Source organism: Aethalodelphis obliquidens, unplaced genomic scaffold, assembly GCF_003676395.1.
Source record: "Aethalodelphis obliquidens isolate GAN/ISIS:26980383/991018 unplaced genomic scaffold, ASM367639v1 scaffold72, whole genome shotgun sequence".
Taxonomy (NCBI): Eukaryota; Metazoa; Chordata; class Mammalia; order Artiodactyla; family Delphinidae; genus Aethalodelphis; species Aethalodelphis obliquidens.
In genome coordinates this window covers 331,792-348,283 of record NW_020838016.1, presented here as the reverse complement: position 1 = coordinate 348,283, position 16,492 = coordinate 331,792, and the positions used below count along the sequence as shown (strand labels likewise).

General features: G+C 33.1%; 1 protein-coding gene across 3 annotated transcripts in view; it reads left to right on the top strand.

The window, feature by feature from the left end:
• ACAD11 (acyl-CoA dehydrogenase family member 11) overlaps positions 1-16,492 on the top strand; it is an 81,204-nt gene that overhangs the window by 33,079 nt on the left and 31,633 nt on the right. For all 3 annotated transcript variants that reach the window (XM_027091670.1, XM_027091669.1, XM_027091671.1), the window contains 7 exons: positions 324-465; positions 1,044-1,165; positions 3,048-3,154; positions 4,484-4,610; positions 10,440-10,517; positions 11,152-11,290; positions 15,492-15,599. In XM_027091670.1, coding sequence (XP_026947471.1) covers positions 324-465; positions 1,044-1,165; positions 3,048-3,154; positions 4,484-4,610; positions 10,440-10,517; positions 11,152-11,290; positions 15,492-15,599 — 823 coding nt within the window. The remainder of the gene's footprint in view (positions 1-323; positions 466-1,043; positions 1,166-3,047; positions 3,155-4,483; positions 4,611-10,439; positions 10,518-11,151; positions 11,291-15,491; positions 15,600-16,492) is intronic.

Sequence of the window (16,492 nt, the reverse complement as noted above, 5' to 3'; positions counted from 1 at the left end):
TTAAATTATAAGTAATTGTTAGAATTTCTTCTTTACTATAGTTACTCCCAGTTGAAACTTTTCAACTGCTTTTGCCTCCGTTCATTAGTAGACATGTTAAGGCTGTGTAAAGTAAAATGCAGAGCTGTTGGCCAGCAATGGAACAAGGGGACTTGGCTCTATTTGATAAATGAAATGTGCCGCTGTGGGTAAAGACTGCAAACTACAGCCTCACATTTGCTTTTGATGGAAAATATGATTTTCATTATATTCTATTTCATTCATCTCCTTATTTTAGTTGTTTTGGATTTACTATATTAAAACCTTTTTATTTTTAATTACAGTCTCGAGTTGTAGCTGTACTAGATTGGGAGCTTTCAACCATTGGTCATCCTCTGTCAGACTTGGCTCATCTCTCTATGTTCTACTTTTGGCCAAGGACCATTCCATTGTTAAGTCAAAGTCCTCATTTGCAAGAAAACATAGGTATGAAAACATAGTGTTGCCTAAACTGCTATTAATATAAAATTATATTTATTTTGCTTCATAATTAATAAAAAGATTATATTGCAATCTTAGATAAATAGCTTTTGTTTCTTGAAATGTTTTTAAATCATTTTATTCTATCGATTTTTTTGAATGTATCATTCCACTTCTAGTAATTTGTTACAAAATATAATCATTTGTATATAATGTTCTTTTGGAAATCAACATTTAGAGCATATTTTGTTATATGGATTATAATTATATGGATAATAATGTTTTAATTATAATATTATATTTTATTATATATAATTAATAATATAATACATTATATTATATAATATAATTTATACTATATATAAGTAATATAAGTAATAATATATTATAAGATTATATTATATTATAGTTAATATTTTAATTATAATATTATAATTATATAGATTATAATGTTGTTATATGGATTAATGTTTTGTTATATGGATTAATTTTATGTTCAGTTTTATATTTATATGCAATATGACATTTTAAAATATTCACCATGACATTCTTATTAAAGTTTATAGTATATACTGTTTTTATAGGGGTACCATCAATGGAAGAACTGATTTCAATATATTGCCGCTGCAGGGGAATTAATTCTAATCTTCCTAACTGGAATTTCTTTCTTGCCCTTTCATATTTTAAAATTGCTGGAATAGCACAGGTAATTAATTTTTTAACATGTGTTTCACCATTACTTATTGATGTACTGTTGACAATATTTTTGGTCTTTGGGGGTTTTATATTCCTTTTTTTTTTTTTTTTCTTTTTGGCCACATAAAGGCTCAGCTTGTGGGATCTTAGTTCCCCTACCAAGGATTGAACCCGGACCTCTGGCACTGAAAGCACAGAGTCCTAATAACCATTGGACCACCAGGGTATTCTCTTATATTCTTATCTTTAGATCAATTTAGTTTCCATAATAACAAATACCAGACATGGATAAAACAGAAATCCAGAGTTTACAGAATAGGAATTTGGCAAGGGAAAAATTTGAGTAGCAAAATGTGGTATCACTTTTTGGTATAATAAACGAAAAGATGGAAGAAGGGAGAGAGAAAGACATAATAACAAAAACAGAAAAAGCATGTGAGAATTGGTTATTTCCTGAATATCCAATATAAGAAAGAGTTAAACTCCTTATATGATATCTGATTCAGATCATAAAACCCTATTAATCAGGGCTGATGATGAAGGAATTATCATTGTATTTCCCAAAGCCAGCACAGTACCTAGCATACAGAGCCTCTTAATTATGTGTTTGAGTGAGTAGATAAGCTCACTCAAACACATAATTAATTGTCCATTTTCCATTTTCTAATAATGTGATAGTTATGTGATAAATTTTGAGAGAAAACTGAACATAAATTCAGTTTTTTAAATTTACAGTTTAGACAATTGCATTCTTCATTATACTAACTCAGCTCCCTTATACTTTGAGTCTTAGTTTTTTTAAGAAATTGAGATGCTTCATCTCTGGTAAGGGGTTAGGGCTTGGAGGAAGAACAAGTAAATAAGAGATTTTAGAAACAAAAAAGAATGGGAAAAGAAGGATTAACGAAAATTATGGTTATTTTTCCCTGTCCTCAGAGTTCATGCTGTCCTCCAATAACTGAAATGTCTAGGAAATAGTTGTCTTACATCTCATCCTGTAGTTTAGAATCATATTAATCATATTAGTTAATCATGTTGATTGGATGCATTTCTCAAAATAGGGTTTATGGTATGTTTCTATATCTGTCAATTTCCAAAGTGAGATAACAGATAGGCTTTGAATTTAAAATGTATTTTCATTTCAAATAAAAGCTTGACATGGTTTACGATCGAAATTAATATGTATGTCATAAACTGTGTAGTTAGTAGCCTTAGAGATGATCATGAACATTCCATTCTAACTAGAAATGTGAAATTGGAAATGACGGAAAGACTGCTACAGTGTTTTATTGTACAAAGAATTATATAAAGAAATTAATGAAATTCAGTTGATTGTGTTTGGGACAGGGAACAGGAGAGTATATTATGTTGGAAACACAGAACATGGAGAATTAACAAAGAAAAACAGATGAGCATTCAGCTAACACTGTTCAACGGAGAATAGTTTCACCTAAATTAGGGGTCCAAAAAATGAGATAAAATATTCTTAGAAGTCTCTCATTGCCTTCTCTTTGGTTTTATAGTTTTTAATTTTATTTTAGTTTCTTTAGATTTTTCTCCACTGTGTAGGGAGAGCAATGATCTTTAGAGGTGATATGACTTGCCAATTTGGTATCTTTAGTAACTGCTAAACTCATTTTAAAGTTTGGTTTGATTTCCAGTTATAATTCTGTTATGATGAGAGTATGTTAACCAAATGATACAAGTGTAAGTCTTTAACTTGGAGTGGTATAATTATGCCTGCATGTAAATTAATAGAACTGATAGTCTGATTTATATCTTAGTACCTTGTAAGTTTAGTGATTCACGTAGCTGGGAAACTGTGGAAAGACTGGATAGTTGAAGAATAGTTTTCCATGAATTTTAATCACTTTGTATTAATTTACTTATAGGGAGTATATAGTAGATATCTTCTGGGAAATAATGCATCTGAAAGTAGCTTTCAGTTTGCCAATATTGTGCAACCTCTGGCAGAAACTGGATTACAACTCTCAAAAAGGTAAGAAAATATAGATTCTGTGGCTAACTCAAATTAGAGCCTTTATTAGCTATGTGAAGGTCATAAACTTTAGGGGGATAGGGATTGTTTTTATTGCTTACAACACCAGAATTGCTGCTGCCAATCATGGTAAAAAATTTTTTAGTAAATCTCTTTTATGCTTGAAAATAAATTGACCTCAGATTTAAAGAAAATACCCATTTAATGATTAAAAGAGGTTTGTGGGTTTTTTTGCAATTTGAATGTATAAACCTTTAAGATATTGATAAAATTCTCAAATGTTTCCTTCTAATATTTAAGTTACTTACATATACCTGTTTAAAGTTATGTATTATATAAGATGATTTATTAAGTTTAGAAATGTTGCTCTCTTCCACCATGACATTGCATGAAACTGTATTCAGACATTTCATAAGAGTCTTTGAAATTCATATCTCCATTAGTGGAGCACTTTTGAGACATCTAATACACTTTCTCCAAACACACTGCCATCTAACAGGTGTGATGGAGGGGAGAAATAAATTAGGGGGTTGAGATTAACATATACACACTACTATATATAAAATAGATAATCAACAAGGACCTACCATATATCACAGGGAACTCTACTCAATACTCTGTAATAACCTATATGGGAAAAGAATCTGAAAAAGAATAGCTATATGTATATGTATAACTGAATCACTTTGCTGTATACCTGAAACATTGTAAATGTTGTAAATCAACTATCCTCCAATATAAAGCAAAATTTAAAAGAAACAAACAGAAAAAAACAGTGTGATATATAGCACTTACTGAATGCACGGATGATGCTGTCCCTGGAAATTCTGCCCAAGCCACAAGTATCCATGGCATATCATTAGGACAGTTGTGTTTTACAGTTCATCTCATACACGAATATTTGTAATCTCCACAACATGACAAATGATGATGCTGCTTTTCATAATGATATTTAAAGGTCTTGTTTATAATGATATCCAGCAGTTGTATTTGTGAGGCATATACTAAGAGTAATTATTAAATTTGTATTCTATTTCTTTGCCTTCTTGTTTAGAGATTCTGATATGTGGCTTCAATAAAGATTTTAAACTCCCATTGATTGAGGTCATGCCAGGCTTATGTTTTCTCCAAAAAGTGCTTTAAGCACTAAAGTTTAATGTTTAAAATAAAGTGATTCTGCATTCCTTCCATAACATGAAAGACAAAAACTCCAAAATATGGAAACTTCTTCTGAGAGATGTTTTTGGGAAACTGGGGGAAGACATTACATTCTATTCAGAAATCTATAATAATGGTTTTGCACATCTTTGTAACTTTTTTTTTATAAAGAACTTTCAGTACTGCACTTCCACAGACTGATACTACCAGACAATTGTTTGTACAGACTAGGACAGGCCACGAAGTTCTTACTAGGGTGAAGCAGTTCATGAAACAACACATCCTCCCAGCTGAAAAGGTAAGTATTCTATAAACAAACAGAATGTATTTGTGCTCCAAGACTATTGAAGAATTACTTCTGTTATCTCTGCTTCTAGGAGTACCATGGTATCATTTCTTTGCAGTCAATCCTTACCTAGATGCCCCTTCTCACCTTAGCACTGAACTGCTGCAGAACCTGATCCTGAGAAATTCCAAGCTTCTAAAATATGCCAAGGGAATGCCACAGATAAATCTGTGGAATTAAAATTAAGTTAGAGGGAATTAGCAGTTTACAAAGTTGAGATCTTTAAATATTTTAGAGTAAAATGCTACTTTGGGGGTCTTTTCCTAAGGCAGTGACTTTCAGCCTTTTTTTTCTTTAATGGGCCCCTTTGAAAATTGAGAACTGTAGGATAAACAAGAGAGGCATACCCAGAAAATTTTGTATATCATTTCAAGCTGTTCACAGATACTACCATCACTCCCCCCACAAGCTACTATTTTAAGGTGTTAAGTTTCAGTAAATTCACTGAGAGTAGACAAGTTATGTGACACATTCATTCATTCAGTTAACAAATAATTATTAGGTACCTAATAATGGGTTAGGCCATTGAAAGTAAAAGGAAGAATAAGAAGACAGGGCTTATGCTTCTACAGAGCTTATACTTTAGCATGAAAGAAAGACATTAAGTAAGAGATGATAAATGCTGTGAAGAAAAGATAAAAATTATTATAAAAATTTATATATATAAAATATACTATATATAAAATAGATAATCAACAAGGACCTACTGTATAGCACATGGAACTCTACTCAGTACTCTGTAATAACCAATATGGGAAAGGAATCTGAAAAAGAGTATATATATATGTATAACTGAATCACTTTGCTGCACACCTGAAACTGACACAACATTGTAAATCAACTATACTCCAGTATAAAATTAAAATATTTTTTAAAAACAAAATTCTGAACTTTTGGGTGTTAAAAAGAAAATGCAACACTTTGAGTTCAAGATGGCAGACTGAAATCAGCATTTACCTCCCCTCACACAAATAAAATCCTCTTGAATTAACAATAAAGAAATTTTTTTAAAAATGGAATTGGTAAAAGCACAAAAACAAAAGTACACATCGCAGGACTAAAGGTTTTGAAAAGAGAATGGAAAAAGATTTGGGAAGCAGAGTGGATCATACCAAAGAAAAAACCTTAACACATCTCAGAAGAATTTCTAAGTAAGAGAGGACTGACTGTAACTCAGGTGGTAACTTTTTTTTTTTGTACAATGGAGTCCCCTATGATTGCCTGTTGTGGAGAGCAAGAATGAGAAGAGGAAGAGAAATCAAGATGTTTGATTTAAGAATTAACCTGTAATAGGTGGCCTGCTTGAGTTGGTTTCTAACACTCCTGGGTAGCAATGGTGTTTGCCCCAGGAAAAAGGCTGCCAGAGTACTCTAAAAAAGCATATGATGTGTTTCAAAGAAGCCAGGGTTTCAAATGACAGTTTCTCTCCATTTTTTTTCTTTTTTTTTTTTTGCTGTATGCGGGCCTCTCACTGTTGTGGCCTCTCCCATTGCGGAGCACAGGCTCCGGATGCGCGGGCTCAGTGGCCATGGCTCACGGGCCCAGCCGCTCCGCGGCATGTGGGATCTTCCCGGACCAGGGCACGAACCCCCGTCGCCTGCATCGGCAGGCAGACTCTCAACCACAGCGCCACCAGGGAAGACCCCTCCATTTTTTTTTTTCCAGTGGTGGGTTTGGTGTAGACCCCAGCTTTCCTATCAGCCTTCCTGATTTATTCAAAGGAGACTCAAATTGGGAGAGGAAACCAAGTAGCCATGTTCTTTCATTCATAAATGTAAATGAGCGATCCAGGGAAGCATGTAGCACAGAAGAGGTGTTACAAATTGGATTGTGATACATCTGAACCTCATATCATGCAGCTACTAAAATATTTACAAAGAATTTGTAATAAAGGAAAATGCTTTATGATAAAAAAAAGCACTCTAGTTTTAAAGGAAAGATTATCAACATTTTGTGTGACAAGGAAAGCCATAATCATTTTGTGTCTGCAGATCTTTCAAATCTGGAATATATCTACATCTAATAATGTGAGCTTTTTCTTTCTTTAAAAACTTGTACTGACATCCATAAAAACATTTTATCCTGTAGAATGACTCTGGACTGTACTAATCCCTGTTTATGAACATATGCACTTGAAAAGTAATTAGCTTTTTCAAAATAGAAGGGGGGAAAGCCTATAAAATTCTAACCAATATGATTATAACTACATATATAAAAACTAAAACAGTGATATCTAGAAAATAAGATTGTATTATATAATACACTAACATCTTGATAGTACATATCTTTAGCTAGTAAGACTCTTGATGACTTTTTCTTAATACTTTATGTATTTTTCCAATTTTCTATAATGGGAAAAAATAAGGTCCGTTTATGCTATGCTAATGACCTTTTGAAACTCCTTGGATATCATAAAGTAAGAACATCAGAACCATCATCCATTTAAATGTTAAAAGGCAATTCTTCCTCAGGGGAGGAGGGGAAATTGGTTGAAGGTAGTCAAAACTACCTTTAACTTTCAGTTATACTAGGGATGTAATATACAACATGATAAATATAATTAACATTGCTGTATGTTATATATGAAATATGAGTTCTCATCACAAGAAAAATATTTTTTCTATTTCTTTAATTTTGTATCTATATGAGATGATGTATATTCACTAAACTTATTGTGATAATCATTTCATTATGTATGTAAGTCAAATTATTATGCCCTATACCTTAAACATATACAGTGCTATATGTCAATTATATCTTAATAAAACTGGAAGAAAGAAAGAAATTTTTAAAAAAGGGCAATTCTTGCTATTTAAAATGGATGAGGAGTCCTAATAAAATAGCATGTAAAACAGGAACTAGCAACATGACATATCTGAGAACACACTTTTAACATAATGATAACATTAGTCATATTTTCCTACTGAGTTTAATAATATACTAGTGAGGAACTGTTGCTTCTTTTTTTCTAACTGACTTAAGTTTAAAGTAAAAAACATATTATATTGCAAAATTATTTGTAGGCTCAGATTTAAGATTCTGAACCAACATAATACAAAGCAGTATCTCAATCAGTAAATGAGAAAGTTAGATGTTAAAGGTGATATTTGGGGAGAATTGATCAGGCACAAAGCATATTTTCTGCTTTCTTTTTTCATCAGTAAACTCTTGTTCGTACTTAAAGAATTAAAGAAAGCTTCTTTGTAATGAGATATTTTATTTTAATTCTGACTCCTACCATACCACAGATAGATTTTGCAAATCTCCAAATCGATAGACTTTAGAACAGGAAGTATTAAATAATACAAATTTTTAAATAATTATATAAATGGCATAATTTAATTTCTCAGAACTGTAGTGTCATAGAGAGGTAGTCACAGATGGGGAATTTGTACATGTATTACGTAACATATATCTTATCAAACACAATTGCATTGACTGTTTCCATAGTAATGTGAGGGATGGAAATAATAAACAACCCTAAACAGGAAATCTTCCAACTTAACTGACTTCCTGACAGAATGACAAGTGCTATTCATCCTGGTGCCTGTGAAAGAGCCATCCTTTGTCTTCTTGAAGTTTTAACTAAATATAACTGTATTCTATAAAGCAGAAACTAACACACCATTGTAAAGCAATTATACTCCAATAAAGATGTAAAAAAAGAAAAAAAAGAAATCTACAAATGCACTATATCATCCATATCATTTTAGTTTATATATTTAAAAAATATATAGTTTATATATTCAATAAAAAAAATTTAAATAGAAAAGATGTATATAACTGTAATCTAGACTAGCCATGCTTCAATAAAAGGAACATTTTAACATATTACTTATATGACTGTAAATTGGTGGAACAATTTTAGAAAATAATGTTGTAATTTGGAGTTTTGGCCAATGTTCATAGCCTTTAATTCAGTAATTCTACTAGCCTATGTGTAGAAAATAAGTACAGAGATGCTTTAATAGCAAAATATTGGAGAAGGCCCTTATAGTCCAATATTTTCGTTCATCTTGATTTAGTTGCACAAATTAGAGATTATTGTTATTATGTGGCTAGTTTTTAAATATCTATTTACTCATGTATTTATCATCTTATTTACTATTCCTTGTTACAACTCAGATGTTTCTTTTTGGATCAAGCTCCTTTAATGAGAATCTGCTAATAAAATTTACCTTTTTTTTTTTCCTTTTATTTTCCTTTTTTTGCCTGAGAAAAGGGAAGTAATGATTCTCTCTGTATCATCATATCTTTTAACCACTCATATTTTCCTTCTATTGAATTTCTGTGCTTCATTCAAGAAAGGAATAATTTCTTCAGATCCTTCTTTCAATTTATTATTATTATTTTTTTGGCTGTATCTAATCTACTTTTCAACCTTGCATAGAGCAGTGGGTCTCATTATTTGGATTGTGTCAGAATTGCCTAGAGAGCTAGTTAAGATTACAGAAATAGAAATACAAAAGTAGACTCACTGAAGTAGGATAGGGCCTGGGCTTTTGTGTTTTACCAAGTGATTCTGATGCCACCAAAGTTTGAGAACCACTGCCATTTAATTTTTAAGTTTAATTACTGTGGTTTTACTTTGCTTCAAGTTGCATTCGGTTCTTTTTCAAATTTGTCTGGCCAAGTTTGATAGTCCTTTGTCATCCTTTTAATTCCTTCCTTTATTTTTTAAATCTACTGGACACAAATACTTTATATTCTGTGTTTGATCATTATTCTATCTGTGGCCTTTGCAGGTGTGATTCTGTTTTGTTGAACTATTGTTTTTGTTAATTCTTGCTAATGGTGGCTTGTTACCTTGAATGTTTAGTATTTTTTCATTCTGCACTCATGTTCTTTGGAATGGAATTTTATCTGCAGGGATTAGTTAAGACTTTTTATAAAAGCTCTTTTCCTCCAGAGTGAATTTACTTTTGCTTCTGCCAGGTGCTTTCAAGCATTGTCACCAGGAACACTGTAAACTTAATTTTTGACTCAAAATTTTAGGGCCCCATAGGTCTGTGAATTAAGATCTCAAACTTGGGTGAAGACAGGCTCAGGTTAGAAATGTTTCTTTTTTCTCTTCCGTCCTGTGAATGGCCTTTATTCCCTTGGTCTACCACTGAGGGGTGGGTTTTTCGTTTTGCTTTCTATTTTTTTCCAGTTAGGTTTTGCTGATCAGGCATCCTGGCTTTGGTGGAGGGAAGTGGTGAGCTCTGATCCTCCCTCTTGCCTTGTGTGGGGCATTTGGTTTCACCTCCTGACCCCTGCCTATGTAGCCCACTGCAAACTAGGGCCCAGGCGAACATAGATCAGCCTACATCCGCCAGACAAAGTTGGTTCCAGTGCTCACTCACACCTGAAGAGTCAGGCTTTTGTATTCCTGGCCTCTGAGGAATTTCCTTATTTTCTTTCCAGCATAGCTATGTATTATTACTACATGTATTTTTAAAATTATTTTTAATATTTTACCCAGCATTTTTAGTTGTATTATCCTGGGAGGGGATTCTATGACCGTCTAGTATGCCACATTGCTGAAAATGGAACACTCAAATCTTGGTATAGGATTTTGAAAGTTAATCCTCTAATATAGAGGCAGCATAATTTTGTGAGGAGCAAACATCTAGAATTTTTTATACTTCTGTGTCTGGTCTTAGAAAGAAATTTTACTGATTCAGTAGCAGCTGAAAAAGCTTCTTCACCTAAACATGTTTACTTTGGATATTAGCAGTTTATGGCATTATTTACTTTTCTAACTTTAACTAATGAACTTTTTTCCTTTTATACTTTAAGGAGGTAATTGAGTTCTATGTTCAAAATGAAAATGCAGTAGACAAGTGGAAAAAACCTTTAGTGATTGATAAACTCAAGGTAAGAAAAATAAGAGAACCTTAAAAGTGGAGAATTTATATAGAGGCATTTTTTGAGACCTTTGTTTGTTGTTGCTTCTGTTGTTATATATGTAGAGGATAATTATATCAATTATAACTTTTTAAAAAGAAAGTTAAAAATAGAATCTGTAATATACAAATTAGGTTACATAGTGTGTTGTGTATGGTATGTGATGAAGACAGCCTCTTAACAGCTGTTCAAATTAAAAATACAATCAGCACTACTCACTTGAGACTGAAGTTGAGGCAGGGTATTTTTCCCACATGGGCTTAATTCAATTTCATGTTTTCAGATTTTAACACATGTTAGAAATTGAAATGGACAAATAGTATATTTGGCATAATTATGCTCAGATGTAGGAGATTTTATAATCACTGTGATTCAATAAGAAGTACTCAAGTAAGCAAATTTAGTTTTTCAGCCAAATCTAAGGAAGCTTAACTGTTAAGAAATTGTTGATTTATAATGAATTAATAACTACTTGCACTGTAGAATACAATGAAATAAATAATTTCATAAGTTCAAAAGGCATAAATAGCAGTATCTTTTAAAAATAAATAATTTTAGGTCATGATAAATTATGATAACTCTGGCATATTCATCACCTTGACAGGAAATGGCCAAAGCAGAAGGCCTCTGGAACTTGTTTTTGCCAGCTGTAAGCGGTCTCAGCCAAGTAGACTATGCCTTGATTGCTGAAGAAACAGGAAAATGCTTTTTTGCTCCAGATGTCTTTAACTGCCAAGCACCAGGTTACTACATTATTTAAAAACAGAACTTTTCTCAGATATTTTGAGCAGTGTTTAAAATTTCTCTATTTTATGACAAGGAAGTTTTTCTACACAAAGTCATTGATTTATAAATTTGTCTATAATTTTACTTTCAGTTACTTTTATTTAAATATTTTAAAAAATGGACCTAAAGTTCTCATTGGATTATTCTTTTATTAAACATCATTACATTAAGAGTATTAGTGAATAGAAGTCACCACCAAAGGGATTGGCCATATAAGGTTTCCAGTTTTCTAACAGTATTAAACATATCTATGGTTAGTTAGAATGGATAGAGTTTTAAATCTTTTGGTTAGCCTCACTATATCTCCATTTACTCACCAATTATTTATCAGTTGCCTACTATATGCCAAGCACTATTTTAGCAACTATCATGAAATAAAATACACAAAGATTCCTGCCTCATGGAGCTGGCATTCTAATAGAGAGAGACAAAAATAAACAATAGCTAGGTTAAATAAGTAATTATATAAGTAAGTTTGAAGATGAAAAGTGCTTTGGGGAAAAAAAACCGGCAAGGTAGGGGAGCTCTGGAGTGCTGAGGGACAGGTAATGTGTATAACAATTTAAGATGGAAGGCTCAGAATAGGCCTTGTTAGGAAAATGACATTCAGTAAAGACTTAAAGAAGGTGAGAGAGTTAATCATGCTGAGATCTGGGGGAAGAGTTTTCATAGCATAGAGAACATAAAATGCAAAGGCCCTAAAGCAAGAGTGTGACTGGTATATTTCAAGAATAGCCAAGGAGGTCAGTGTGGCTGGGAAAGAATAGCAAAAGATATCAGAGAGGAAAGGGCCTTGTATGTTGGGACTTATAGGGCAGGTGAGTGCTTATACTTTCAGTGAAATGGGGATTTGAGCAGAGGAGTGACAAGATGTCACTTCAGTTTTAAAAGAATCCCTTTGGCTGCTATGTTGAGAATTAACAAAAGGAGAGAAGGAAGTAAGCAGGGAGTCTTGTTGTGATGGTCTTGGTGAGAGATGATGGGGATTTGTTCAAGGGAGTAGCAGTGGAGTGAGAAGTGGAAAGATTCTAAATATATTTTGAGGGCAGAGCCAAGAGGATTTCCTGATTGATTATGAGGTATTAATGGGGGAATCAAGGATGCCTTCAAGGACTTTGGCATGAAAAATTGGAAGGATGAGGGAAGGAGGCCAACTTTTCTTTAAAAAGGTAATATGGAAGGAATAAACCAGGAATGTAGTCTTTAGAAGGTGTTTTCGAACCCAATTTGCAGAAGGAACCCCCTAAAAAGCTTTGAAAAAATCCGGATTCACAGGCTTCATCCCTGGAGATTCTGACTCAGTAGGTCTAGGGTAGACCCTTGATATGTCTTTTGTCTTTTTTCCCCAAAGTTACTGTGGTTATTTTTGATGCTTCCAGTCAAGGACTGGTATTTGATTTGTAGTAGAAGGATAATTGTATAATATCCTATAGTGTCCCTGCACAAGTTAGTCCTCGTTTTGCCTTTTGTGCTTATTGTATGGCCCTGGTACTGAAGCCTCCCAAAAAGAGTTAGTGAAGCGGGGAAGTGCCCAAAAGAGGTATGTTTGATGTCAGAGAAAACACAATCTAGTTGCTTCTCGAAGTGTTTCCACACTGGACTTTGACTCTCATTTCTCGGGAATTATTAAGATAATCCATAAACTTCTGATAATGGTTGAACTTGTCCCAGATATGGTTTTCTCTCTTCAAAACACTGATTTGTCTATTTACTGATGACTACATTTTAATCCAATAATGAGGCTACTGTAAAAGTAAATAAATCTATTCACAGAGTTTCTAAAGATTTTATCTCTTTATGTGTAGCTATTATATCATGTTACATAGGTAGCATAATTTTGTGGAAAGAGACTGGTAGTCTTTTGCTTAAAACTTTTTTTATTGCCACTCATAGTAAGATATATTTTATATTGTGACCCAATATGTAGTGTATGAAGCTGTATGTGTGTGTTCATGGATTGATTTATGGAAATGAGGAGGGGAGAGACATATATTACTGAAAAAAGGCTTCATGAAACAAGTTTCCCTTACTACATGAATTCATATATTTTCCACTGAGTCTAGTCTAATGTATTCTATTTTGATCTATTTTCATTTCTCAGAGAATGCTAGTCATATTCCATTGAATTAATTTTATGACAAACTAATGGGTCATAATATGAAAAATAATGCTATAGAAGGCATCCATTGCAGATGCAGCTCTGCCGCTATTTTTCCATTTGACCTATGAACTTTTCACTAGATGGTCATAGACTTTTTTCTAGTATTAAAATTTCATTAGTCTATCGGTTATAATATGATACCACCAAACTGCTGAAATTTTAAAATTGGCAACGGAAATACATTTTCTTTGACCAAAGTATGATAAGCAACTGTCCTCAGCAAACAAGATGTATAAAACCATAGGTAGAAAACTAGGCATTTTCTCTTTGTAGTGGAGATATATTCATGAAGGCCTTTGGGCTATTGTGTTTTAGAGCACTGTGTTTTGCTTTATACAAAGCAGATAAAGAAGGGAATATGATTGATGTTGATTAAATACTTAAGAGTTTTCTTAAGTGTATATGAGATGAATTTCTACTCAAGATACCCAAATTATTTCCCAAATAGTTATAAAATATTATGGGACACATATGTAGTCTTCTGATTTGCCTTTTGTTTTGGTTTGGTTTTTTTGCCCATCAATAAGTCATACAATATTGTATATTGGAATGTTGAAAATAGTCATTTTAATTCTAAAGCCGTTACTAGAAAATTTGGAGGCCTTTAGGCTAATTTGGGGGAAATTTTTTTTTTTGTACAAGTAATTTATCTAGGCTTTTTTTTTTTTTAACGAACCTATAAATGATAACTTTGGTTTGTCAGATTCTCAGAATAAACTAATTTTTGGAAAGTTTTTATTCAATATTTACCTCATTCAAACTACAAGAAACACTGGATTTAAAACAAGCAAAGAAAACAATGAACTTCATTAATTATAATTCAAGACTCATTTTCTCCCTCAGTTGAAAAGAATTTTAAGCTTGTGTTAATCTACTAGGAATTGTGTGCATTTTAATATAACTTGGGCCCTGTTAGGAGTGCCTGAACAGAGTACAAACATGTTTTGAGAGACTTAACTTAGACTTAGCTCAATTTTTATAGGCATTTCAATAGCTGTCCTTAATATCATTGTAAGAGATGATATTGAAAAATTCTTCCTCAAAATCTTATAAGTAATCAGCATTCAAGAGAAAGGTTTTAGAGAGTATTTTTAGAAATTTGATGGGAATGAAAATCAGAGAAAGGCATCTAGAGCATTTTGCTCCACAGCAGACATGAAGCATTCTTTTTCACCTGAGAGTGATACTGCAGTGTATCATGTATTGCACAATGCCCTCTGAGGGCTGGAGAGGGTCTTTGAAGTTATCTATTGTCATTTTCTATCCAGGGCAGGGATTCCATGTTTAGCATCCTTGAGATATTACCTAGTACTTTTCTAGGTGGTATGGGATCACAAAAGTAAGAGCAGTGTTAGCGGTAAAAAGACAATAATTACTATGTGAGGTCAAAGGAAGGAGATATTTCTGATTGGGTAGCTGGAGAGTCTTCACAATGGAGATGGCTCAGAAGCAGAAGTTTACTTAGGAGTGACAGGTAGAATTTCACCAGAGAGAAGGCCTGGCCCAAGCAAACATGTGGAAGTTAAAAAGCACAAGGTATGTTTGAGGAACAGGAGTCTCAGTAATAAGTAATGTTAATTGTTCTCTAAGAGCATTGCAGTCACTCCAAGCAGAGTATATTTGCAAGATAGCAGGGAAAGGTTAGGCCAGTAAATTATTTTCCTCAGTCCTAATTGAGTTAAAACTCAGAGCCATGCTTCATTGGGATGAAGTAGACAAGTGTCTGTGATTCAGAACAAGTTGAATAAATAGGCACCAAATGCCATGTACTTGTAACTACTTATGACATACCTTCCTTGTAAATTGTATTTACTATTATGTTTAGTCTACGGCCATGCCACCCTGAATGCACCCAATCTCGTCTGTTATGTTTCAAAATATTTTTGTTAGTAAATATTTGCTCTAAAAAGATTCATGTCTGTTTTCTATATATAGTTTGGATTTCACATTGATAAATTTTTAAATGCAAAACAAGTGCTTTTCCTTATTACGTGTAGACACAGGGAACATGGAGGTGCTTCACCTATATGGAAGTGAGAAACAGAAGCAGCAGTGGCTTGAGCCTCTTCTTCAAGGGAGCATTGCCTCTTGCTTCTGTATGACAGGTAAGAGCAATTCAGTCACATTCTCCCATTGGGCAGCCACTCGTCCCAGTTATTATGGAGGAACTGAAGAAATGTGGGACGTGGCTCTGTGTTTCAGGCAAATTTGCCTGTGACCAGAAATGTGAACATGTTTGTTGGAGCCCAATTTTAATTTTTGGCATTTTTAAATGTGCAGAATAAAATTGTCCTCCCCTTTGGGAGGACACCAGATGATGTTTTCTGGTAGCCTGCTTTAGGCATTAGCAGCAGAGTAAACCTAGTTTTATAACCTTGTGACTTGCATCTAAAATTGCCATCTGTGGGTGTTTAAGATCTTTTTTACCCTAGTGTATGAAATATTGATCTTTGTGATAATTTTATATTGACACTTAAAAACTACTCAACTCTTCCATAAACCCAGAAAAATAGAACTTTCACCAGTGTTGGTCATATAGCTCAAATTATAATCATGTAGGGTAATTAAACTAGGAGCATGTTAATAAAAATGGGTTTTGGTGCATTTGTACATAGGAAACAGTAATTAAGCACTCTTCAAAGGACAAAATCATTGTTCCATATTTGAGTTTAGAATTAAACTCAATTTCATCTGGCCATGATTTTGGCCAGATTTTATTGTCCTTCTCTAACATTGCATACATTTATAATAGCAAAACTGATCTCCATTTAAACCAGTAAGAGGCCTTTATTGAATACCTGCTGTATGCTGTGTTATCTACAAAGCTCTAATTAATTACAAAATAAATAGAGTACACACCTCCTTTTCTAAAGAAAGAGGGTCTCTAGTTTTAGAAAGAGAACACATAAAATATCTTAAGGATCCATTCAAAAGAGCAGCACATTAACAAGTGCAGATTACTATGATTGAGAGCTAGCCTCTAAGTTCTAAAATGCAA